We start from the raw sequence: 26,768 nt of genomic DNA, 5'->3' as shown, positions 1-26,768 counted from the left end.
ATCTTAAAAATCTTTTGTAATAAGAAAACAATCTGAGTGCTTAAACTCAATAGAAATGTGCTGCATTAGTAACAGTAGCAGTTTGTACAACTTCATTATAGATTATGTAAACGATAGATAATCTGTAGCAGTCTGAAGGTCTGAAGTTAAGAATTAAAGAAAAAAAGTGTGTGTAAAATAAAAATCACAGGAAACACCTTGAAACCCAAAAGCAGCAGAGGAAAACAGTTTGTTCTGTGGTGTCGCCTGGTTCACCTTCAGTATTTCTCATTTACGCTGACAGTTGGAAAGCAGAGAGAGGAAACAAGGCTGGAAGAGAAACGCAGGAGGGAAAACTGGTGGAAGTTGATCCCAGGGCCAGCAGCGACAGACATCATTCTAGAGGTGGTAAACTTAACCACTGCTCCACCTCTGGGGACACGATCCTGATAGAGAGGCTTACTTACAGGCGTACACAGAAGGTGCGTGTTGTTTTGAAGCCACAGAAAAATGCTTACCCGATCTCATTGAGGTAAGAGAAGACATCCAGTGCTGTGTTTTTGGAAATACCATCGTTCATATTGGTCACCTTGACAGGAACACCTGCAGGAATAAAATACTGATTTAGAAAAAAAGATTTTTTTTAACACCAACATAGAAACAGAATCATAAATAGTAACTAAAATAGCTTTGATGCAGGCCGTTATCCATCCTCTACATCATGCTTTCTTACATCTGAGATTCAAACAGAACAAAATGTTATCTATAGGCTGATATCCAAGTTCTCTGTTTTTCTGATACAACAAAGAACAACTACAGCAAAGCAGGCAGCTGATAAATTTATGTAATGCTCAAAAACACAAGAAACACATCAAAGAATCAAAGAGTTATAAAGTTTATTTTCACAGTCTAGTTTTAAAAAAAAATGTTTTGGACAAATGGCTTAAAAAACAAATTATTAATTTTCACTGAACAGATATAAAAAAAACAAAAAACAAAGCAGAGTTTATCAAATCTGCTGACAAGCGCTTATTATCTCAGCCAGTCAAATAAATAGTCTCCAGCTAAAAGTGAAAGCCATTACAAAAGGAGATGGAGAGAAGGGCTAATAAATTCAAAGGCCCTTCTCATTTGAAAGCTGTGAAATTGTGGGCTGGCTTTACCTAATTCAATTACACACACAGCTTTGTTACCCATACTCTCTTCAGCTCAGAGGTTTTTTTCCTTCTCACTTCTTGTGTGTGTTTTGCGCATGTGCTGGAAGCTAAAGCACCTGCACTCATCTTCCTATTGCTCTTTAGACGCCCACGATCTCTCCGCACACTTAACCCAAGTGTGCATCAATCACTGTCATAGACCTGCTTATTCGTGGCCTTTGATAAAGCAACGCAGGCCAAAGGTGGAGGTGGAAGGAGGGGGGGTATATATCCTTTTTAAGACTACGCAAGGAGGAAGCAGGACGAAATCCGCTGCGCTGTCCATCCCGTGGCCTACACACACTTGAGCGTGCTTGCAGTTGTCAGTCAAACAGCTTTGAAGAGAAGAGCAGCACTTCTCTGCTTTTCAGCTAGCGTTTGCTAAGCTCTAATGGGACTGACATGTGAGGGACTTGGCTAATTTTTTTAGACAAGGGCTTTGTTGACAGCCCATTCTCATATCGCGGGAATCATGGTGGCTCCCATGGAAGACGAAGAAGAAGAAGAAAAAAAGAGTGAAAGCAGGAGAGGGCAGTGTGTTTTTTAAAAACCTCTCCTAGATATTTAATAATTAGATTAAAAGTTTAAATAAATTAGCTGAGCGTCTGAACGTGGGAGTGCAGGGGTCGGCTCTTTTCGTCCTTGCGCTGTTCTGGGTTCTATCATTTACCGAGGGGGTATTTTTCCACTCATGATCCCCTTTCTTCAGTTTCTTTTCTTTTTTTGTGGCCTAACAGTGCAGACAATGGGAGCGCAGACACAGTTGTAGGAAAAATTACTGCTTTACATTTTTCCTCTGTGTCTCTTTTTCCTCCTTACCTCTTTGGCAAGAAAGGAGGGAGGGATGATTTTTTTTTTTCACTTAAAAAAAGGGGGAGAGGATTGGGGGAACGGAGCGTTTGACGGGGGTAGAAAGGTTCCTGTCGTTAAATATTCTTTTTTAATCAGTGAGAAAACGTTGGTGAGAAAGGCAGGGATGAAAAGGTGGGAGGGGGAATGAAATGAAACATTCTTGTGCTGATCTTGTGCTCAGAGGGAGGAGTAGGCTTGGGCCTTTGTGTGGACAACTAAAACAGCTTTTGTCATAGAGCGCTCAATAAAAGGCACAGAGAATATGTGTGAAAATGGAGCACAGGCATGCAAAGGGCCCGCGAAACCAGACCGGGCTTTTACTAGAGCATCGCTGTTTTACAAAAGCATCTCCAGATAACCGACGCCGAGCAACTTGTTTCGGAGTTAAACATTTCTTTGGGGGAAACTGGTAAAGAGAGATCGGGGTATCCATTTTCGTTGCGGATCCACTGAAAGGCATTTTCATTTGCTCTTTAAAATTTCCTGCTAAACTTTTGAACTTCCCTTAAATTACCCTTATAGCTTATAGCTCGTAAAGCTGCCCACTAAGTCTGTTCAATCAGAGGCGCTAGTGTCTCCTCAGCCTATTGATGTTGCCGTAGTTCAACCTCCACCGAGGAACCACGATGAAGGGACATCTGTGCCATTTGCCCCAGGCTTGGATGTGTCTTGCAGTTTTCTGTTTGCACAAACATGTGACACTTTCTACTACTCACCCTGAGCCTCGTAGCAATATATCTAATGAGTGTTCCCCTGGCCCCTCAGGGCTCAATGTATTAGCTGGAGTTAATGCTTCCGGCCTGTGTGTGTGCCCCCGGGTCAAACATGGCAGATTGGGACCAAGTAATGCTGTGAGGGGTTAGGGATAAGACTGGGTGGTCAGAAATGGTGAATGTAAAGTGCAGCTGAGTCAGCCTCAGATCTGTAGCCCTACAGCTGTAACCATCAGTGTTAAGTAACAAGATGAGGTACGGCCTGCAGTGGACAGTGAGCGATAGTGGACGCGACCTCTTAACGATGATTAACAGAAGCTCCGAAATGTTTACATTTAACACATTTTTTGAATGTTTATGCATGACGTGCAACAGAATGTCTCCAGGTTTGATGGAGCAACACAAAGTAAGGCAGAGGCCAAAGAATGGTAAATGGTAAATGGCCTGTATTTATATAGCGCTTTACTAGTTCCTAAGGACCCCAAAGCGCTTTACATATCCAGTCATCCACCCATTCACACACACATTCACACACTGGTGATGGTAAGCTACATTGTAGCCACAGCCACCCTGGGGCGCGCTGACAGAGGCGAGGCTGCCGGATACTGGCGCCACTGGGCGCCGCCAGTAGAAATGACACTAAAAACACTGCATGATTATCCTCCATATAATTCACCTCCTTCTTAGAGGTCACCACAGTGGCTCATCTGTCACACCAACCCTGTGCAGGTTCTCCATCACCACATCCATTCTTCAATTATTCATCAAATACATGGCAACAGGTCAATTGAATTGTCTGTTTTCAATTCGCATGATAAAGGTTTCACCTCCGAAGTATCACAAAAATCGAGCCTTCACTGTCCTTCAGTCATCTTGAACTTTTAGTTCACTCTTTAATCTTCTCCTCCCTCGATTACTCTTACTCGCTCTTGATGTGCATCTCTCAGTCCTCCTTAGCCAGTCTCCGTTTAGTGCTGAACGCATATTCTCACACATTACAGACCTTCTTTCTTCCCTTCACTGGTTCCCAGTGAAATTTATTAACATATGAAGCTCTACATGGACAGGCCCCTGTTTCTTTTATTAGAGCTACTGAGACATCATCGCTTCAGCAGACTTCTCAAATGGCTGAATCAAGGTCTCCTAACTGTTCCACCCTCTTACTTTAGAGTCAGAGGCGAGACTGCTTTTGAGACTGCGGTGCTCAAACTTTGGAAAAGCCTCCTTCAGCCTGTCAGGCCGGCCAAATCTGTGATTTGCTTTAAACGGCTGTTGAAAACTAATTTTTACAGGTTATCTTTCCCTTAATCTTTTTCTCTTTACTCTGGACCATCGTTTACATCTGTTTGTGTGTATGTTGGAATGAATATGTGACTCCATGTTTAATTATTTGTCTGTATCTTGGAACATGTATACGTATCTTTAATGTGTAGCTTTCATTCAAACTGTGAAGGACTTTTTAACTCTGTGTTTTGGAAAGTTCTATACAAACTCCTCCATCATATACATGAACAGTACTGTGTAAACGGCTTGCACCTTCCCTGATTTCTTTATATTTTGCAACAAAACTGTGGAAAAAGGTGCAGCAATTTATTAAAAGATGTGCAAACAGAAACAGTATATAAAGCACATGCTTCTTCTTCTACACTTCTTATTAGGCAAGCTTTCTTGTAATGTATTCAAATAGTCTTCAGGAATAGTTCTTTGGGCTTCTTTAAGGACATTTAAAGCTCTTCTGTGTGTTGATCCTACGCCATCTCTGTCAAACTGTTATTTTGGGCATTTTTCAAAGATTCAGAAAAAGAAATTGCAGCAAATTATGTGTTTTGCCACCGCGTGGTAGTAACAAAGCACCCAAATATACCATTTAAAACAGTTTCTTTGCTAAGCTGTCTGTTATTGTAGACAATACAGGTGTCTTTTTTAAGCTTGAATGACTCACTGATCATTGGCTTAACAAAAAGCGATGTTCTGAAAATGGGCAGATACAAGGGCGGAGCTGAAAATGAGTGAAAAAGCAGTCAAAGAAAAACTTTGAAAGAGCTTTAAAAAAAAACCCTGGAGACCTATTGCTGAAAACTTTCAAAAATGAAACAGAATAAAAGTAAAAAGATACGATGGGTGGCTTAAAACTTTTGCACAGTACTGCAAAAACAGGTAAAAGACAGATGCAGACTGATGGAGGGATCAACAGGTGACACATGTGGCGAGCCCACAAACCTTTTTTGAACTCTATCTCCAGCACATCTTGGACATTTGGAGAGTCTTCTGGGTTCTTGGTCATCAGGTACAGGTCAGCCGGTGCACGACTCTGAAAAACACACAAAGGCACACACTCACTCTCTCCATTTCACACACTTCACTCCCTGAGAGGAATAACTCGGACCTCTTGAGACCTCATCAAAAAGAAAAAAGAAGAAAAAAACAGTATTAAGAGACTGTTGTGTGAGGACACGGCGGGCAGAAGAACAGAGGGAATGATGCGTGAAAAAGAAGAGACCTGAAGACGACATCAGGACTTTAGTGAAGACAAAAAAAGGGGGGGAAAAAATCAATGTTCCATTTTTCTCCTCTATTTGGTTTCATTTTGCCCATGTGGCCCTGCACCACAGGGGAAGGCGAGGAAAAGCAGAACACAGCGAGAAAGAGTGGGAAAGGGCACGAGAATGAAATTACTCACATCCTAAAGAACAGTGTATACCTGACAAGTGAAAAACACAATAAAACCCCACTGATGCTACGACAGCACCGATCTGAGCAGCAGCTCTGCCCGTCTGAGAGAATCTGCCGACTCTATCGTGTTTCTGCCATTCTCTCACTCTTCTCTAATCTTCCAGTTTTCCACTTGTGATTTTCTGAGTGACGTTTCCCCTTCTGCTTTATTTTCAAATGAAGAATCTTCCCCTAAATGGGCATCGCACAATAAGACCTTCAAGTCTACACCCTAAAATCCACTAAAGTTGTCCTCGTTGACAGACATTTGTCGTTTTTCTTTTTTCCAGCTGGCGGGAGCCGGGAGCGATTTCAGTAAAGTCACGGCTGGGACCTAAAAGAGCGTGGCGGTCTGACGTGCCTGCCCAGCGATGCACCCCTCCAACAATTACACGGCATTAGGACAAGATGATGGCCAATGTCTCCTGAGCTGAGGCAAATTGCAGGGGGACTATGCAAAATAACCACTGGGTGCATTTAAATGGAAAGCTTTACCAGACTCTAAATCATCATTCAATAACTAATCGGCATCCGCTCGCCGCCTGTCAGTGAGGAGAAAACGAGCAGCGCAATCACTTTCCTTCCTTTTAACTAAACACCGAAATTGACTGGGAAGGCGGCAGTCTCCCTCTCCTTCATTTTCTGCCTCAGTGCCCTGAAAGATGCCAAATGAGAGCGAATGGGAGAGGGACAAAATGACTGCCCTAAAAAGCCTTTTGATGCTTACTCTTGGAGAGGGAAGAGGGAAAGGAAATTAATCTTTTTCTAACCTGCAAATGCAACACAGCACATGAGAGGCACCAGCTGGAAGAATACTTGCAGGTGGCGGGATGCTACACTACAGGAAACCTGTTGTTTATAGTTTTTTCCATTTATGGTCTTTTAATTATCATTTAATTAACAAGAAGTTGTTCATTTAGGCTCCCTGCTTTTGTTGTTGAAGAACATCCGAGTTTAAAATAACCACTAAAGTATTTTCACACGATCAGCTAAAAAAAAAAAATCATTAATTTAAAAAGTATAGTAGCAGTAATGTGATGCCAAAGCTGAGAGCTTGAACTTACATACTACTGAATACAAAAAAGAAGGGGGAAAAAAAGGAAACGTAAAGGGACAGGGTTGTTTCCAGTGAGCGAGAGATCAATGCATTTCAATTCAAACCCCCTGCAGGTGGACCTGTCCCAAAGCCGTGGCCCTGAAAGAGAGGAAAAGGTAGAGATGGCGAAGGCGGGGGGGCGACGGGGTATTGGTGGGAAATGGGGCGTGAAGCGCACCATCATGTAGCACAGAGCAGCTCCTTTGGCAGTCTTTGCTTCTGCGATATTGTTGTGCTAAACGTGGCCCGGGCAGCAAAAGGAGAAGGCTGACGCATGAACTTAAAGCAAGTAAATTTCTATCTTTCCACTTATTAGTCGCCTCATTGGTTTTCAATCACAGCCAAAAAGGGGCCAAAAGAAGCAGAAATGGCAGGAGGAGAAAGCAGGATTTGGGAAGAGAGCGGGAGAGGATGGTTTAAAAAAAAAAAAAAGAGGGGAAAAAAAAAGGAAAACATGTTTGGCGCAACAGATTGGAAATGATCCTAAAATCACCACGTTTCAAGTCTGTCCTTCTCCTTAAAATGCAAACATGGCAAATTGAGACAAGAATAAAACAATATGCTCGTGTTGTGCTGTAGAGATATTTATATTCATAGCGCCCTTGGATCGTGTCACATCCTGGGCTGAATTTAACGAGGACAGCAGGCGCTTGTCTATGAAGGCAAAGCTGCGATGACGACGATGCTTAGATGGGCGCAGAGAGCACTCGCCGAGTAGCACAGGTCAGGCTAATGAGACCTGAGGGCAGCGAAGGCGCATGACAAATACTGACCTCTTTGCTTCAGAGCGCACACTGACATGTATACATACACCTACGAGCCCACTTCCTACCCCTACAGGCAGTCCTCCGACCATCCATCTTTCCAGCGATCAAATGTGAACGGCAGCAAACAAGTTTTCATTTCCTCTAGGTGGGCAGGGGCACGGCGTTTCGCTCCTTTACTCCTGGTCAACGGGAGCAGTGGGCCATCAGCTCCCGGATCAAAGAAAAAAGGAAAAAAGAAGCAGGCCCGGGGAAACTCGCTGACAGAGGCTATAATTAAGACCGAGGTGATGTTTTAATGACTCAGGACGAGTGTCAAGCTGCCTCAGGGCAGACTCTGACTGCTCATGTGCGGAGGAACGAAGAGAGCGGGGACAGTGAGGAAGCTCGAGGATGTGGAGACATCCAAACACAAGTGCCGGATTGTTTACCACACATGATGGATGACAGAACATAAGAGGTGCTAAGCAACAATTAAAACCTCAGCTGTTTTGCCAACAGGTGGTGGTCTATGAAGTAAAAAAAAACATATATAACAGCACATAATATTTGTTTATCGCCTTCCTAGTTAGCATTTTGTTTCCAGAAATGTAATTAGGCAAATCCTAGGCATTAAAACCCTGCACATTCATATTCATTACAGTCTCTAATATCTGTTCTTAATTAGTAAAGAATAAGCAGGAGACAAAACAGACTACACCTTCATGTTCCCAGCAACACCAGAATCTAATAACTTTATAACAACCACTACATCAGTGCACTTATCAGATGCATGCCAACAGTCTGCAACAGCTAGCTAAAGCTGGCATGAATGCATGTCTTCACATAGGTTAACGTTGCCATATGGAGATGAGTAAACAAAAGCCTGCAGCCCATTGTGGTGTAGGTGACCTGGTTTGAGGTTATCAGGAAGGATACAGTGTTAATCACAGAGTAACCTGAACTGCTGACGCTTATCTACAGACGAACATATGAGCGACCATTTGGATATTTTCTAATCTGACGGTGTTCAGCAGAGAGGGACCATTGTATCACAGATACAGAGGGGGGGACTATTGTATCGTCTGAATAGTCGCGGCCCGACCTCAGCCTTCAGGGCTGTAACTGGAGCAGAGAGACAGGCTGGTACAGAGAGCAAGGTGACCTCTATCAGATGACCTTCAGGTAGATCAGAATGTGACCTGCTGGTTTAAGAATTTGGAGGGGGAAGTGGCTTTTTTGTTTTTACCCCCCAAGTTTAAATTGCACTGGTGTTTTTTTTTTTTTTTTTATTAAAATGTTAACAAAAAGACTTGAAAACTTTTTGCTTTTTTGTAAAGAAATTTCTACCTAGTCCCACATTTCAGGCTCTGGGGTAATATATTCAAATCCTTTTACCACTTCAGACCTCTGTGCCATAAATATTTCATTGTATTTAAGGAAATGAATCGATTCAATATCGGAGAAAAGGTCCAGCACAAACCCCTCCCGAATGAACACACACACACACACACACACAATACCATCATCATACATCGCTATGCTATTGAGCTGGTTCGTCTCATTCTTTTCAAAACATTTCTCCACAGGACGGCCACTAAAGAGGCAGCGGAGGGGTGGGAAAGGGACAGAGAAAGACAGCAAGAGATGGAGGTCTGTGAGTTACAGTGGCCCTGCCCCTGCATCTCCGCTCCAGCAGCGCAGGACCCCTCGCCTCCCTGTGACACCCCGTCCATTGGGGACTCATCTGTCTGGCGCACTGTCTTTGTACTTTACTGTTACTGGTGACATTTTGGTGTCACGGTGTCATGATGAAATGGCTCCCCTCCCACGTCGCAGCCTGCGGCGGCGCAACTAGTGGAACAATGAGGTCCCGAGGAGTTGGGGTTGGAACTCAGGAGGCCCCAGCTGGGCGCAACGCCCTAACCCTTCCCCCTCCCAGGCTCCCATGAAATCGGGAATTAGTAGAAGCGTTGCTGACGACAAGTCAGTGTCTGTGTGTCCCAGGCTCTTCCCAGGGCCTGGTGAGGACCCGGGGTGAGGAGAGACAGAGGCACAGACACAACGACCGAGGGATGGGAGCTCTGGGGGGCGTGGGGGGGTCACTGGGGGCAACCTGTATGTACTACACTGACCTTTAACCTTGCAGAGATCAAACCCTTGACTCACCCATGGCACTGTGGGAGAGTGAGTCATGTTTGTCTCTGGCAGGGCTGGCATTGGTCAGTCGACTGAAGGGAAGGTTTACTGATGTGTCCCTCCGAGTGTCTGACACATTTAACCACACGTACACACAAAAACGCATCATTAGGTCTGTTAGTTCGGCGTGTGCGCATGAGATGGATGCTGAAGAGATGACTCACAATGGTCAAAAATGAGATGTACGTCAAGCGGCTTATGCAGGTTTCTTTCTATTTCTCACGATCAATTTCAAGAACAGGTACTGATCTGAAGATGATGTCATCCTTCAGAAGTTTAGGCAAAACCTTACCTTACCTTTTCAGGTTCACTTAAATTGTTTTTGCACCTGTGCAAAACTCTTCTGATCAGCTCTTGTTTTTACAAGCTTGAACAGGGGTGTCAGTGAGGAAGGTTAGAAAAAAATGCCTCAGACAGTCTGCACAAAACAATTTTTGGTCTATTTTCTTAGAACAGTTACAGAACAGCATATTAGAAGGGATTTCTTTAGTTAACAAGTATTATACTGTAACAGCTTTAATATAAATTCAAAATGAACACAAGTAAGTCCCCGCAGGATTAAATATAAAAAATGATGAATTATGTTTCCTTTTATTAAACATTGCGAGCTTACCTTGGGATTCTCCAGGATGCCCGACTCGTAGCTGTAAAGAAATTTGAACAATTAAAGTTTCTCACTGGAAAAAATAAAATAAAATCAAAGATTCTGAAATAAGAGCTAAAGAAGATGCATCACGCCAGTCCTGCTCACCTGATATGCATGAGGTTGGCGTCCATGCTCCAAGGTGCCCGAGGGGTCACAGGCACAGGGATGCCATGCTCCTACAGTTTAACAGCAAAAGAAGCTTTTAAGTTACATCCTGTGAGCGCGACTTGGAAAAGGGTACGTCTCCACTGAGAAGGTTCTGACTGAAGGATTACAGACAAAGACATTTTGTGTGTGTGTGTGTGTATATATATATATATATATTTTTTTTTTTAAAGTAAAAAAAAAAAATCTGCGCTTTAAGACAAGGTACATTTCACAATTAACTCACAGGCTTGTCTGAAAGGTGTTGGCTAAACATCATGACCACCCTCTAGTGTGAAAAACTGGTCAGCCCATCATTTTTTTTTGGATGCGACTACATCGACAAACGTCCACCAGAATACAAGTAATCCATGTAATTTAATCTGAGAATCTGAGGTAATAAATAATTAAACCTTTCAATACAAAATGTTCGTTATAATATAGCCTCTAATCTCCTTTTTTGGTAGTCCACTGCATGCTTAATAATTGTTTTTTTCAAAATAATTCAGGACAATGTTAATGTCACTATTAAGTGGATGGTACTTTTAGGACTTGGAGATTTGATCAGGTAATTGTTAGGATTTTTTTTAGTCAAAGGCTGAATCTGTACCTTGAAAATGTTAACAGACCCATTGCTATGAAAATAAAGGTGGTAAAATAATTGTGTTTCTGACATTATGCCACTGACGGAGTTACCCTTGCATACTCCATCAAGTCCGTCCTCCCCCGGAAGCGGTTGTAAAACTCGGGTATCCTCCAGGGTGCGATGATCTAAAGAACACAAACAGAAACTCTTTCCAGCTATACTGACATTACTCCACAGTGTCAGTAAATTACATCCACACAATAAATAAACAAACTCACCTTGACCTCAGGGTAGAGGGCATAGCATGTTAGCTCAAAACGGATCTGGTCATTTCCCTGAAAAGTGCAAACAACAGTTCAACTCGATGTTTCTTGTGTTACTTGTTGTATCAGTTTACAATAAACACAGATGATTAAAAGTGCACAGCAGGGCCATTGCTAACATTTTTAATCATTTATTCATATTTTCACTAATAATCTGCTTTATTTTTTATCTATTAAGGGCCAGAAAAGACCCCAAACCCCAAGTTTACATATTCAAACAATTAGTTTTCCCCAAACTACATCCTAAACTCAAAAATGCCCTCCATGTACTATCAAAGACAGTAAAGAAAACCAAATGAATCACAGTTACTATGCAAAAAAACAACAACCTTAAAATGAACTATTTTACTTCACACTGACTCAAATTTTTTAGAATTGCTGATTACTTTTTGTGTTAATGGATGAACTGATTAAATTTTAGTTGTTTCTTAGTTGTTAGTAGTTGTTTCTCTACTGTCTCTTTCTATAGAAGCTTGTTTCTGACACTAGAACAAAAAAATCACCTACTAAACATTTTTTGTTATCTACAATTTAGAGCTTTGGATTATTATCCTAAAATTTAAAAATAGTTACTTTTGGCTTATTAACTCAATTTTTCTGTGGCTTAAACAAGCTTCCATAGTTTCCTCATTATCAACACAAATAGTAAAAGAATAAATGGGCTGCACTTTGAAACACGAGGCAGGGTAAACCCTGGACAGGTCGCTGGCCTCTCACACAGCTATAAGAAGTTACAATGTTTTAAACCTGTACTTTAACTCCATGATGTGGTTTTTGACTCCATCTATAGGCAACATGTGGACACTGCATTTCAGAAAAGACGTAAAATAATAGAAGGAAAATGTATTTAAAAAGTACAACATGTTTTTTAAAGGGTTTTTTTATTTTCCAGAAATATATTTGAAAATATATTATGAATCCCAGAAAAATCTCCATAAATTTGTAGTGTAAATATACAGGAACTATTACTAACGCAGCTAAATTTGTGCTCTGAACATACATCGGGTCAAATCGGGATATGAAAACAATGGCATGAAAGTGTGGCTAACTGCAGTAAGTCTAAATAATGAGAACATCACAAACTGTCACTTTCACAACCTAGGCTGAGAAAATTCTTGGCATGCAGCCTGAAAACATCTTCATCTGGTAGAGCTGCAGTCAGGACACTTGAACATTAGATGAGACTCAAAGTTGTCCTGATCTGTTAAATTACCAACTCTGACCAAATAAACTCTGTGCTCCTATTTTACCATTTGAGCTGTACGCTTTTTCCCATTAAAAAGGCTCACTTTAGAAATAAGACAGCTGTTATTCAGCTGTTATGCCTGTTTCTTTTCAAAGGACTAAATAGAAAGGGTTTCTGAGGAAGAGGAAGGGTAGATTTTAACTTTGTAGTCTTATTTAGGTTAATAAGCAACTGTGCAAAGAGAGCTAGACCTAGCTAGACCTAGACCTAGCTAATAAGTCTGTACTTTGAAATTGGTTGGGATCAAAACACCTCAATTTTAACTGCCATGTCTGAGGCTTAATTTATAATAAGAAAGCTGATGCTTTAGTCTTGTTTCACAAGCCCTGCATTTGCTTTTATGTCCCTGCTCTTCAAAAAATAAAGATGTAAACTTATTCCCGGAATCACATTTGCAGATTTTGAACATTCTTACCCCACACGGCATAATTCCATGCCCATTGTCTCACTTACCTTTCCAGTGGCACCGTGTGAGACAAACTGGGCACCCTCCCTGCGTGCAATCTCCACCTGACGGCGGGCAATGCATGGCCGTGCTACCGCAGTGCCCAGCAGGTATCGGTCTTCATAGACAGCATTGGCCTGAACTGCAGGCCAGATGAAGTCCTCCACAAACTCTGTACGAAGGTCTTCAATGAAAACCTGCACAGCCACAGAGGCGAGGACACAGAACAGGGCTTTGTTAAAATGGTTCCATCATGTCATTTGTCCAGAAGACTGACTGTGACTCTGACTGTGGTGCAGAATCAAGCACTGCCTTGCTAACTCGTCCGTGAAATAAAATCCTAATGAAATTAAAAACAATTTTCCGCCTTTACTATAACTGCAACACTTCTACATCTAGAAAAAAATATTAGTATTGGGATCAGTGCCAGAAATCCAGGATTAGTCGGGCTGTGCATAAGCATTCAAAGCATTGTAGCTGACATTCTCTGATGTTGCTCACGCTGCAAACACATCCTAATCAAATACAACATCCTGTTTCACTGACACTTACCTTCTTTGCACCGAGGCTTTCCGCCTTTTTCCGGGCAGCTTCAAAGTCTTCGTCTTGCCCGATGTTGGCCTAGAAAGACAGAAAAGCGCTTTGAATGTGAACGTTGATGTTGAAATCTCCAGGGGAAACAGGATGAACACAATAAGAAGATAAATATGCAGGTTCTCTAGTTTAAATTCTTCTCTAAATTAAATGCATCGACACACAGAGGCACGTGCCTACCAAAGTGTTATTTTTGACAGTCCACCGTCTTGCAGTTCAGATCACGTCTGCTGAGGAGATGCAACAACTGAGCGTGAACGCCACTCGAGGCCATGAAGAGGCTGTACTGATTTCCTGAACTGAGTAAGGGACTATTTTTCTCACATAGTAAAGTGAATTGTAGCTGCTCTAAAAGAACCTGCATATTGCAGTAATCATACGTGAATTATACTGTGCACAGTGGCACAGTAAACCCTCTCGGTTTTTGTTTATGTGACTGTTGTTTAGCAAATTCACGCAAGTGCGTGGTTTTGTAATTTCATGAAACATTACACTGGATCATGTACTGGATGAGTGCCTTCTTTTACTCCACTGAAGAGCTAGAGCTGAGGTGTACATCCTGTTCAACAGCTATGAACCTTTGGCTGACACCCACCCCCACTGACCTAAAAAAATCACTAAATGAAGTTAGACAATCGGAAAATCTGCCTATTGTGCAGTTCTGAGTGGCTGTGGGGCAAAACGCAAATCCAGGCAGATTTGAGCTGTCATTATGAATCCAAACCTTTTGACCCATGCAGAGATACCCAAAACGGTAGGTCTTGGGGTTGTTTTTATAGATTTTTTTAATAACAGACCACAGTGAACACCTGTAACCCTTTATAAAGCCAACTGTACAACCAAAAGGACACAACATGCAAAAGCCTGGCAGCATAAAACTAAACCAACTGTTGCGTGCATGGCTTCAAACCTTACCAAGTAGGTGATGACATCATAACCCTGCTCCTTGAGCCAGACCAGAATGCAGGAGGTGTCCAGTCCACCACTGTAAGCCAGAACCACCTTACCTTTGGACATGATGAGTGCTTTTTGCTGAAGCAGCCAAAGAAGCTGTCGAGTGGCAGGGAAACAATTACATTAATTCAATGATTACATAACTATTAACTCGTAATGACGAAATGTCAATTAATAACCCAAATTCTGATCGCTGTCCTTGTTTGACTTAACAGCAGGTCCCAACAGACCATTAGTTCAGATAAGTTGTGGACAATTCTTGATTTGGTAAAGTTTCCAAGGTTAGCTTGGAAAACTTCCAATATAAGGTCAGATGCTCAAATATGAGCATTTTCTGCTCACAAACTTTAATACCAGCTATTGCGCAGGCAATTGAAACAGATCTTGAGTTAATAAGGCTGTAAGGAATAAATGTTTTGACCTCAAGAGCTCAGTGAGCATGTAATTTCTTTCTTTCTGCAGAGTCAGTCTCCTACAGATCTCCAAACTTCATGTGGCCTTCAGATCAGCTCAAGAACAGTTCGTAGCGAGCTTCATGGAATGGATACATCCATTCTACATTACATACCCCCACCTTTGTAGGAAGACAGGGAGCTGAGGTCAAAACTTAGGCGCCATAAGAGAGAAAGAATGTGAATATTTAGGCTTTTACGACTAGGTGGGGGCCACTAGCGGCTATAAGAAGCTGAGTAACACGTCACCATTTCGAGACTCGCTGTGACCCTCTGCAGGCAGGTCTCCCTATCATGATGGTCCTTATGCTCTTAAGTGTTGAATTGTATGGAAATAAAGTATTGTTGATTGAGCATAAATACACCGAGTATTGTCCTTCCTTCAGCCCAAAGATTCAAAGAATTGGGAGATTTCAACACTACGTAGTGCCAACTGTAAAGTTTGGTGGAGGGGGATTATGGTTTGGGCTTGTCTTTCAGGAGTTGGGCTGGGTCTCTTAGTTCCAGTGAAAGGATCTCTTAATGCTTCAGCACACCAAGAGATTTCATGCTCCCAAATTTGTGGGAACAGTCTGGGGATTGTCATTTTCTGTTTCAACATGACTGTGCATCAGTTCACAAAGCAAAGTCCAAAAAGACATGGATGAGTGAGTTTGTGTGGAAGAACTTGACTGGCCCGCACAGAGTCCTGACCTCAACCCAACAGAACACCTTTGCGATGAAGTAGAGCCAAGACTACGAGCGGGCCTTCTCGTCTAACATCAGTGTCTGACCTCACAGATGCGCTTCTTGAAGAATGGTCAAAAATTCCCAACAAACACACTCCTAAACCTCACGGAAAGCCTTCACAGACGAATTGAAGCTTTTACAGCAGCAAAGGTCATGAAATATCACTCAAGTTCATATGCGTGTGAAGGCAGATGAGCGAATGCTTTTGGCAATATAGTGTACTTGCAGTTGCTGGAGTCAAAACTTTTAAAGCTGAGTTACAATATCTTATGCACGCATTTCTTTGCTGGCTCAGTGCTTCTTAAAATGAAATCATTGTAGACTTAACAAGTACTAGAATTAGTATTCTCGTAATACCATTAGTGTTAGGGCTGTGCGATATGACCAAAATCTCATATCCCGATATAAGAATTCTATCGTAAATCACACAAATGTAACATTTTCTGTAATTTCTGTGAATCTCGGGCAGCTCGACTTGTGTGAAGTGTTTCCAGCTGCGCGTCATGTAGCTGCAGTTTTAACCGATGCTGAAACGACACATTTTTAGACATAAGTTGTAACGGCGCCGTTTTCTTTGTGAGTATTTATTACACGGCGTGCTGCGGGGAAAAGCCTGTTCTAACGTTTGAGTCTACGGTTTATTTTTTAGCACCTGGCGGGTCTTTTTTACTTCTCATCCGTAAATAATCTGCTCTTTCACGTGATTCAGTTTATTTTGAAAAGTCTCAACAGGATCTTGAGCTTTAATGTGAAAGGTTTATGTGGAACATAAACAAGCGGACACGTGATGCTGTTACCGTCGTTGTTGCTAACCACAACGCATAAAAACAGGCGCTTGTCCGTCCATAGTGTGGTTATATAAAGAGAAAGAGAACTTTACGAAATTAATATAGCCACGATGAAAAAATATTGCTGTAAACAGTTTATTTTGCGACACCACGAAACAAACGATAGCGTAAAATGAAACGATAGACGTTTTTACATCGTCATCCGATATATATCATTATATGAACAGCCCTAATTAGTGTTAATATTAATTTAAGCAACTTTTGAAGTCTAGCTGGCAGTATATATAGCATTTTATTGTAGATCGTGACATACATGTGGCAAGTTAAGGAGGACCACAGAATTGTGCTTGTGTGAATGTGATGTTTGTTTTGTACATATAATAACAGCGTGCTAGCACTGGTATATTCTCTAGTGATGTGCGATACCACTGATTTCCTTTCCGATCCGATACAAAGTTAAATTCAGGGTGGTATCGACGATACTGATCCGATACTGATACTTTGTACAAAAACGTATTTCAGTTATTGTATCTCAAATTATAGCATCATAATGATTACAGGACATCGGATTACTTGTTCTTATCGCTTAATAATGCACAGTTATCATATAGAAATAAAAAAAACTGAAGTTGTGCGCTATTTGAACACGTTGCCTGCCCGCAGCACTAAAGGACTCCATGAGAGACGTCTGCCTCGCCCTTGCAGCACCTGTCCATGTCCACTCCTCCTCTTCAGTTCACCTCAACATAAGCTCGTCATATACTTGTGCTTGATGAGGTTAGTAGTGTTGCCACAACACCTCCCTTTCTTGCCACATGTATTGCAAACTACGTCTCAACTGTTTGTGGAAGTAAAATACGTCTGCACATGACTCCATTTATGCTCAGCCATTGTTGTGAGTGTGCACAACAAGGGGCTAGACACATTTATACAAACATATGTCACACATGACTATGACAGGCGGAAGACTAAGTAGTTCCTTCCAATGTATAGACAATCCAAATGATATAGTTTATTTGCACTCTGTTCCTGTTAATGATAACCTACAAATTTACCCTAAATTACTAAAATATCGATATTTTAATATGAGTATCGATTCTAGAACATAAATGACTGGTATCGGAGGAATCGATATTTCAGTATCGATCCGCACATCACTAATATTCTCATGAATGTGCAAGTAAAGAAGAAATGACTTTACATAAGCAGAGGCAAGTCCTTCCCTTTTGTCAGACGAGTCCTATCTTTTCCCCACGTAAATAAATTTCGGAAACAGGGTGTGGTTTTGGGATACAACTTGCACTACATAATTACTGTTCTTTCAAATATGCCGGTGCTAAAAAACACATTTAAAGAAAAGGTTTAACAGTCGCAAGAGAGCTCTCTACAAAATGTTTTCATCCTACTGGAGTGAATACATACTTATTACCGACACAGGTATGAATATTTCTGGGAGATGTTGCCAACAAGGTTTAAGGGGCGCATAGAATTACCACAGCAACTGAAGTCACCGGCGACTGACGGCAACCTCCAGCTAAATTCATAACGCTCATTATGATTGCGTAACTACCCTTACAGAGAGAAATAAACACATGTACATGTATAGATAGTTTGTACTCACAGACACTAGCAGAGGGTTTCTTTCTAACCGAAGAGACGCGTGTGTCTGTCGGTGAGGAGCGCAGGAAAGCAGCAGCGTGCTCGGTTCGCTGACTCTGCTGTACGGTTTGCTGCCCTTCGCGACACGTTGCGTCATCCATGGGGCACATAGCATGCTCGTGTTGCTTTGACCGCCCTGTGTCAGCAGCATTTGTTTTATTTAAGAATTTATGGGAGCACCAGAGCTTGCTCAGTAGATACACTGGCATTTAAATTTAATCAATCTGAAATTCATTAGGAATCCATTTCTCCAGATTTTGTGCAAAGCAGGAAATGAAAATACATACAAGTAGGGAATTTGCAGGTGTTTGCCACAGACCGGGGATGTGAAGCTCATATTACATCGTGGGCCACTTTGATCTTATGTGGGTTGGACCAGTGAAACCTCCGTTTTGTAGGTGAAAATGAATTTAAATACACATTTGATGCCCAGAGTATCACAATAAGAACAGGCAGTGCAATTTCTCTACTATTAATCTCTACGTTTAACATTAGGCTCAAAACATTCCTTTTTGTTAAAGCTGATAGTTCAGCAACAGGACTAGGCTGCTGGGGGCTGGTTTGTGTTCGTTTCCACTCAGCTTTTTTCTCCACTCATGTGTTTATACTGTATATCCAAGCTCCTTAGACTACGACGACCTGGATGACTGTGAACCTTCACAGACATGTGTTTATACTCCACACCACTCTGCATTTAATCATTATTGATTAAATTGATTATTAATCTCCGGCTCTCTTCCACAGACTGTCTTTTGTCCTGTCTTCTTCCCCTTACCCCCAACCAGGCAGTGCAAATGGCTGCCCCTTCCCGAGTGTGGTTTCACCTGAGGTTTCTTCCTGTTAAAAGAGTGTTTTCCATTTCCCCTGTCGCTTAGTGCTTGTTCATTGAATTGAACTGAATCAAACTGGATTTCAACAGCATATCCGATTTTAATTTGAGTTCATGGGTCTGGAGCAGTGAAACTCACCTTTCTGTCAGTGAAAAAAACATTTCCTACACAATCCTGGGTTTATGTTAATACAAGAAAAAGAAACGCATTGTAAATTGCAACAGTATGTCTCACTTTTATACATAATGAAGAATATATTATAATGAAGAAATGTTGCTGTAGTCTATGAAAGAAAACATCATCACTCTTTGGCCTTAAATTGTTAAAAAAACCAAAAAAAAACGAAGAATAAAAACCCCAGATGTATAAAATGACAGAAAAAGTTCTGGTAGCTCGTTGTACAGACTTTTCTGTAATTACAAGCCAGAGAGTTTTTGTTAATTCACATACTTTACTTGTTTAGTTTTCACTGTGAAACAACTCTTAAAAACCTCTGACATTTCAATAGTGTTAAAAAAAAGGAACTTTTTTGTCATTTAATTATTTAACTATTACTTCATTACTCTGGTGTAGTATGAATGGTCGCGGGGAAGGCCTTTATCAGTAGGAAAAGCTGTAGTAAAACCTGTGAAAATATAGTTAAAAGTCCTAAATTTATGCCCTCCTTCATATTTACCAAAACCGTCCAGTGGGCCAGATTGCAGTCTTTTGCTTGGCCCATTCATGGGCCTTATGTTTGACACCCAGTCTCTGCCTCTAGACATCAATGGGACTCAGGTGAAGAGTGTTGAAAGCCACAAGTTCCTTGGCCTTAATATAAAATTGACCCTGGGTTTGGACCACGAACACCACAGCTACGGTGAAAAATGCCCAGTATTGGCTTTATTTCGTCACTCTGCTCAGAGAGGCAGGACTGAGCTGCACCCTATGGCTCCAGCCTACAGAGGAGTGATCAAGAGCATCCTCAATACTGTCATCACTGTCTGCTATGGAAAAAAAACACACAGGCACAGAAGAGTCTCCAGAGAGTAATAAAGGCTGCAAAGGGGATTATGAGGACTGATCTTCCATCAATATGCAGACAACGCCACAAGAAGTACACAACACATCGTCAGAGACATCATTCGGGACACACCCTCCTCTGACCAAAACAATGAACATATCAGCAGAGTGGACAGTCTGATTACACACACCACATGTTTCCACAACAACTTCTTTTCTACCAGTCAGACTGATGGCAAAAAACAAAACTAAAGCACACACAAATTTATTTTGTGCAATATATATCTTCATTTAAGTGTAATACAGGATTTGCTGTTATATACCTGTTTATTACTAGACATAGTGTCAATTAATAATCAAGTGTGCCCTTTGTTTGTATATATTTGTGTTTATTTGACTTTAAGCTCTGCACAACATGTCCCATGTACCCAGACCTAGTGTATGTGTACAAATGGCAACCAAAAGATTTTATCTCCATCTTACCTGATACCACTGAGAGAGATCATTGTTCTCATCTGATTCCTCACAAGTTTTGATTTTTGCAGGCGTCCTTGTCACCGCTGGTAGCAATTCAGCACCTCCACAGCCACTGTCACTCTACCACACTGCAGTGCCAAGAGTGTAGACGAGAAGCCACAGAAGAGGACGTTAACCATAGCAGAAGGACATCAAGGACCAGCCATGGCTGTTTGCCATGTCAGAAACATGGCAAAAAGCCCCAACAACCATTAGTGGGACCTGTGCACACAGGTCAGCTCTATGCAAATGCAACTGGTATTTGTAAGAGAACTATAGAACTAGCATATTCACCATTGGTTCTAATTCTTTTCACAGAGGAGCACAGGTTCAGTTAAAGTGAAAAAATTAAGCCTACCATCCTTAAAATTAGGCTTAAGGCTTTTCTGCTCAAAGTGTTTTTTCAAAACACTATTACTGATATATTCCTACTTCAGTGAATCCTGTCTCTGGTCCATGCAAAAAACATAATTTACAGTCAGGTCTACAAATTGTTGGACCATGACATAATTTTACCTCTGTACACCACCACAATAGATTTTAAATCAATCAAATAAGATGTGATATAAGTGTAGACTTTCAGCTTTTTAAACAAAAATATAGAATAGAAGAAAAGATAATAGAACAGCCCTTTGTCATTTTACATGTACAACAAAATTATGCATCAACTGTTAAGGAGTAACAGTAATACAATTTGCAGAGGCTCAAAATAGCTGCTCACTGAAAGTGTCAACATGTGGTCCAAAGACATGTTTATGCAAGTGCAGGAGGCTGTGATTAGGCTGAATGAAGGAATGATGATTGAGCAACTAATAACTTTAGGAGTGGCCACAGTCAGCTGTCTGGTACATCAGACTGTAATGATCACATACAGTCAAGCCCATAAGTATTTATACCCCTGGCAAATTTTGACTTAAAGTTACTTTTATTCAACCAGCAAGGTTTTTTGGACCGGACATGACACAGGTGTCTCCCAAAAGATACGGTAATAAGACAACGTATGAGAGGCATTGTTATAGAAAAAAATAATTCTCAGCTTTTATTTACATTTGAGATAAAATGTCATGTCCAAAATTATTCATACCCTTCACAAAGTGTCACAGTCTCTAAGAAAATGCAAAGTTCTATACCATTCCAAATAGATTTATGGACATTTCCTTCAACTATGAAAAATTCCATTTATTCATGGTATACTTTCTGTATCATTAACAGATATTTTCTATTGATAGAAAAACTAAAATTTCTATTTCTGTTACTATTTACAGTCACTACTTTTAACTTTAACCCATTAAATGTACTTTTTTATATCCTTAACAATACATTTCCATTCAATTACAACCTTATACACCATTTGCTTGTAAATTAAAACTTCTTAAAATGATCTCTGCCCAAGTAGTACACAACAACATTGGTACATTTAATGTTAAATATTCATTTATTGTCCTCAACTCAAAAACGATGCTAAAATTTAATGACAGCATAACTCAAACTTTTTTCCATTTTTCTTGTAATCAGTTTCTCCTCATGTGTGATGGCAAGCCACACATGGTAAGCTCCACACCTCACCACCAGTTGCATCATTTTAGTTTACAGTTGCTACTTTAAATATGTTTTACTACTTGTCAAATATATTGTTTCTTTATTAACTTAGTTTACTTTTTCCACCACACCTTACAATGTTTTTATGGAGGACACACATATTAACACTGGAAGGTAAAATGTTTGTTTTGTTATATCAATACATCTTTCTTTGTTTGAGTTACCTGGGAGTTTGGCTTCTCCTTCCTGGTTGGCAAAAGGTGTGGGAGATCTGAAGTACTGCTGACAGCCTCATTGGACTAAACCACGTGCTTCATTGCCTGGGGGATGTTTGGAGTTTGTTTAATTTTTTTGTGTTAATTGGTTATATTGCAGCAATTTTGTTTTCCCCCTTGTGTGTCATTTGGTTTAGCTAAGCCAGTATCTTAGGCTACGTTCACACTGCAGGCGAAAGCGTATCAAATCCGATTTTTCTGACCCTATGCGACCCATATCCGATCATGCTATGACAGTGTGAACGGCGCAAATCCGATATTTTCAAATCCGATCTGGGTCACTTTCGTATGTGGTACTGAATCCGATACATATCCGATGTTTTAGAAAGCGACTGCTGTTTGAACGGTCATGTCGCATTAAATCCGTCTTTTACGTCACCGACACAAGACAGACGCCAATTATCAGCGCCAGAGAAGCGCCCGAGAAGACATCGCGAATGCTTCCTGGCCATCCCGTGTAGATGTCAGTAAAACTGTTGGGAAGACAACGTTGGAGAAACGTGAACATTTTATTTGTACTGTATAATCTGCAGAATCTGACAGAAATCTGCAGCTATCATTTGAAGCACCGCTCCTCTCTAAAACAGCAATAAGGATCATTATTAGGTTATTTACATTATTATGTAAATAACAAAATAACTTAAAGCAAAAATTGGGAAACGTAAAGTCCGAAGTCTTTATATTAAGGGCCATCAGTCAAACAATAGTTTGCTCTGGGTCTAAACAGAGCGCGTTGTGTGTGAAGTCTTCTTTTGCGCATGCGGGCCGCTTTGAGCGTTCACACTAGAGCGCCTTTGCTGTCGCCTTTTATTTGTAGTGTGAACACGCAGACAAAAAATCGGATTTGATCAAAGAATCGGAATTGAGCATCAAGACCTGCAGTGTGAACGTAGCCTAAGTACCCTCATGTGTCATTGTGGGGTAGCATAACATAGGAAGACAGCATCAGCAGACTGTTCAAGTTTCTTTTAAGTGTCCCTTATTTTCTGGTTTCACCATTCAACAATTGTTTCACTCAAACACGAGAACCCTGGCAGTCAAAATCTCCCCTGCTTTATACAGAATCCCACCCACAGCTGAAACTCCAGCCAAGGTTACATCTGCAGTGTGTATATTAAAGCATTATGATTGATTATAAGAATGATTAAGATAACACAAGCTAAATTAACAATATATGTAAGTGACAAATGGTGAATGATTTCAATCCTAGCCACTTTGTCACAGTCACTTCACGAGGTCAGTTTGTCTTATGTTTGTTTGAGGTTTTGTTAGTTGTTATTTTGAGTTTAGTTTATTAAGTTGACCTCTTTTATTGGTCTGCCTATTCAAGTTTTAGCTTTGTCAATTATTTATCATATTTTGGGTCAATAAAACCCCATCCATTTCTGTATTTTATGTATATAAGTTTAGATTAGTTATTTATAGTTGGTTTACTCAGCTTTGTGTATGTATGTGTAATGTATATATAGACGTGTGTGTGTGTGTGTGTTTGTTTGTTTGTTTGTTTGTTTGTTTGTTTTACATTGCTGTGCTTGAGAGCCACCATCTACCGGAACCAAATTCCTTGTATGTGTCTGCACATATACTTGGCCAATAAACACGATTCTGATTCTGATTTTTGAATTAAAAACCTGTGTCCTCTATGCCTTACTGCTTGGTCCCTAAAATCATGAAAATGTGTTCATAAATTCATGCATTCAAGTGGCGTCAAAGTGTTTTCTTCAAACAGGACAGCTGACAAACAAAAAATATGCCAATATTTGCACATTTAACAATATCCAGAATACCTTTAAGCTAGAATCCCTGCTGTGGTTGTTTTAGCTCAGCCAAACAGTTAAGGTGTGCTATATCCATGTCTGTCCACTCATGATATATTATACATATGTAGTCAATTATGGCCAAAAACTCACCTTTGATTACCAATGTCATTCACTTCAACACTGAATCAGAGTGAACATTTGTCCTTGATTAACACTGTAGGGTCTTTACCTTACAATATAAAGTGACTTGAGACAAGATTTGTTAACTGGTGCTATATGAATAAAACCGAACAGATCCAAAGGTGTTGCTGAAATTTGGGTTTATTAGAACAGACAAGATTACTTGTCTGTTCGACAGATTACTATACCAAACTTAAAGATAAAAGTGCATTTAGGGGATTTGTTTTATCAGCTCTTACTTTTCAAAGACAGTGAGGAGCAAAGTGCAATTAGAAGTGTTTGTTCTGATGAAGACTTTTAAACTAAACAGCAGCTAAGTGAATAAGGATCTGTGCAGTGACAACACTTAAACACCACAGTTCAGAATCCTCAGTGCAACCCCTTTTCTCCACTGTGCTCAAAATGCTCTTAGCAGTTAAAGTAGAGGAGAAAAGTAGACATATTTCACAACCATTTAATGTTAGAGAAGACTCTGAAAAGAGGTCATGATTACTTCCCAAGTAAAAACCTCTGCTTGTGAGACAATAACAACACAAGTGACTAGAAAGCGACACCAGAGGTTAGTGAAGAGCAAGCATGAAGTGAGACATTGTGTGCACACTTTCTATTGGTAGCACTCTTCATATACCAGTGAGAGAGAGTCCTGAATGCAGCATGGTAGACCATCAAATTCCATCTGAGCTTTAGGGAAAATGCACACCTTTTCCTTGGACTTTCAGAGTTGTTGGGTTCATACAGGAACTTCAGCAGTCACAGTTAATGCGTTGCTGTTTTGCTCCACCATCTCAGCCAATGAGCCTGGTCACAATTTATTCTGAGGAAAAAAAGAGGAACAAAAAGAAATTTTAAGAAGTTCGTTTTTTGTTGATGTCGTTTGCATTCAAGCTAAAATAAAAGGACTAAAAATAGAAAGTTTAGTATTGAGAAAAGTGAGGTGGGAAGTGACTTGAAAATAAAATTAATTTGTACACGTTACCATTGAAATCCAGCAAGAAAGAACAGAATTTTGGTCAGATCTGCTGTGGATTATCATTATTAATGTTCCTATAATACATGTAGAGTTGCCTACACATAACAGCATTCAGTTGCAATATAAGAATTTTATAATTAAAGTAGCATTGAAAATCTTCAAAAACTAAATCAATCACAACAATAAAGTCACCTTGTTGTTGTTGTAGAGAAAGTGTTCAGGCTTTCATCATCTCCTGAGACCAGCTGCAATGGATCTTCATCGTTTTTTACTCAGTGAAGTCTAGGATATAATAACCTAATATACTTTACATGTGGTTCCTGAGAGTTTTAGAGCGTCCCCCTGGTCACTCGTGCCACAGGTGCACGTGTTTACAGCGTCACGGATCTGTGATCATTTCTCGCTGTCCAGGTGATCACTTAGCAAAAAGGCTATGAAAACTATTACTATTTGTAGTAATTACAAATTATTTGAATGTTTGTAATTCATTGTATTACACCCCCTGGCATATGTTAATTTTGTTCTGAATGTATACATGTTCTATATACTGTTTCTTAATAAAGTTTAATATTAAAAAAAAAGTAATAAGTGCGTTATGTAGTTAGAAGTTAGCAGGGAGTTAGCTCGCTAGCTTCTATCTAAATACAATATAGCATGTCCTGACTGCGGGGTTTTGGAAACAAGTTAAAACGTACAGCTCTGTTATCACTTCCAACATAAATGAAGACAGAAAACTAAACAGCAGTGACGTTTGTAGGGTTACTGAAGTTGGGCTAGCTGGTATATAATGATGTGCTACGTGACCGCTAGCGACACAGCTATGTTAGCATAATATAAACAAGCTAACTTTTTTTTCTCCACTCGATAAAAGTTAACGTGAGTGTTCTCAGTGGTCAGGAACAAATGTAATCGCATGGCAGGATGCTGTAAAAGGACCAAACTTCAGCCAGGAGAACAACTGAGATAATCCATCCACAATACGAGGTTAGTCATTCATATACTGCTGCATGGGCTGGGCTGTAGTTACATCCTAAGGTTTTTAAAACTGAGCTTAAATAAATGATTAGTGGTAATAAAAGCCGAGGGAGGTCAACAGTGATCACTGACTGTTTTAGGAGCTTTTTGAGATTAAATAGAAGAAAAGACATAACATTAAACATGTTAACAACACAAAAGCCATATTAAACGCAGACTACTTTAGGCCCGGAAGTAGGATTCGTCACGTCACCCGCCAGCGTAACAAGTTACCTTTATTTTCTGTTACTAGGCAACAGTTGCTGACAGAAAACTGAAACGAAAACAAAAAGAACACATCAAAAATTTCTTCGAAAGGATTAGCAGGTAACCTTAAAACTAACCTATATTTACGTTTTAAGGTTACGATAAACGCAACGAACAACATCACAAATAATCGGAATTAAACAAAAAATCGAGGTTTTTCAGGCGCCAAACCTGGCAATTGAAGAGCAACTTAAAACACGCCTCATGGCGAAAGGAGGTGAGATAACTGTTTAAAAAGAAGTCGATAAAAAGACGACTCTCTCCATGTCTCACACCATGGCCAGGGTCAGAAGAAGACAGCTAACAGCAGACATCGCTTCAGAAAAACTGGAAGCAAAGCAAAAAGCACAGGCTGTTAA

General features: G+C 40.5%; 1 protein-coding gene across 1 annotated transcript in view; it reads right to left on the bottom strand.

The window, feature by feature from the left end:
* Positions 1-18,133, bottom strand: part of ass1 (argininosuccinate synthase 1) — a 30,085-nt gene extending 11,952 nt beyond the window's left edge. The window contains exons 1-10 of the mRNA XM_005720477.1: positions 18,019-18,133; positions 14,390-14,524; positions 13,433-13,501; positions 12,889-13,077; positions 11,145-11,201; positions 10,977-11,051; positions 10,242-10,312; positions 10,104-10,134; positions 4,961-5,051; positions 498-582 (exon numbers count right to left, since the gene is read on the bottom strand). Coding sequence (XP_005720534.1) covers positions 498-582; positions 4,961-5,051; positions 10,104-10,134; positions 10,242-10,312; positions 10,977-11,051; positions 11,145-11,201; positions 12,889-13,077; positions 13,433-13,501; positions 14,390-14,491 — 770 coding nt within the window. The 5' untranslated portion in view covers positions 14,492-14,524; positions 18,019-18,133. The remainder of the gene's footprint in view (positions 1-497; positions 583-4,960; positions 5,052-10,103; positions 10,135-10,241; positions 10,313-10,976; positions 11,052-11,144; positions 11,202-12,888; positions 13,078-13,432; positions 13,502-14,389; positions 14,525-18,018) is intronic.
* Positions 18,134-26,768: the final 8,635 nt, after the last annotated feature.

The sequence above is a fragment of the Pundamilia nyererei genome, unplaced genomic scaffold (genome assembly GCF_000239375.1).
Source record: "Pundamilia nyererei isolate P.nyererei 1_Seehausen unplaced genomic scaffold, PunNye1.0 scaffold00002, whole genome shotgun sequence".
NCBI lineage: Eukaryota > Metazoa > Chordata > Actinopteri > Cichliformes > Cichlidae > Pundamilia > Pundamilia nyererei.
Note: the sequence above shows the minus strand (reverse complement) of the source record. Positions and strands in the feature narration are given on the sequence as shown.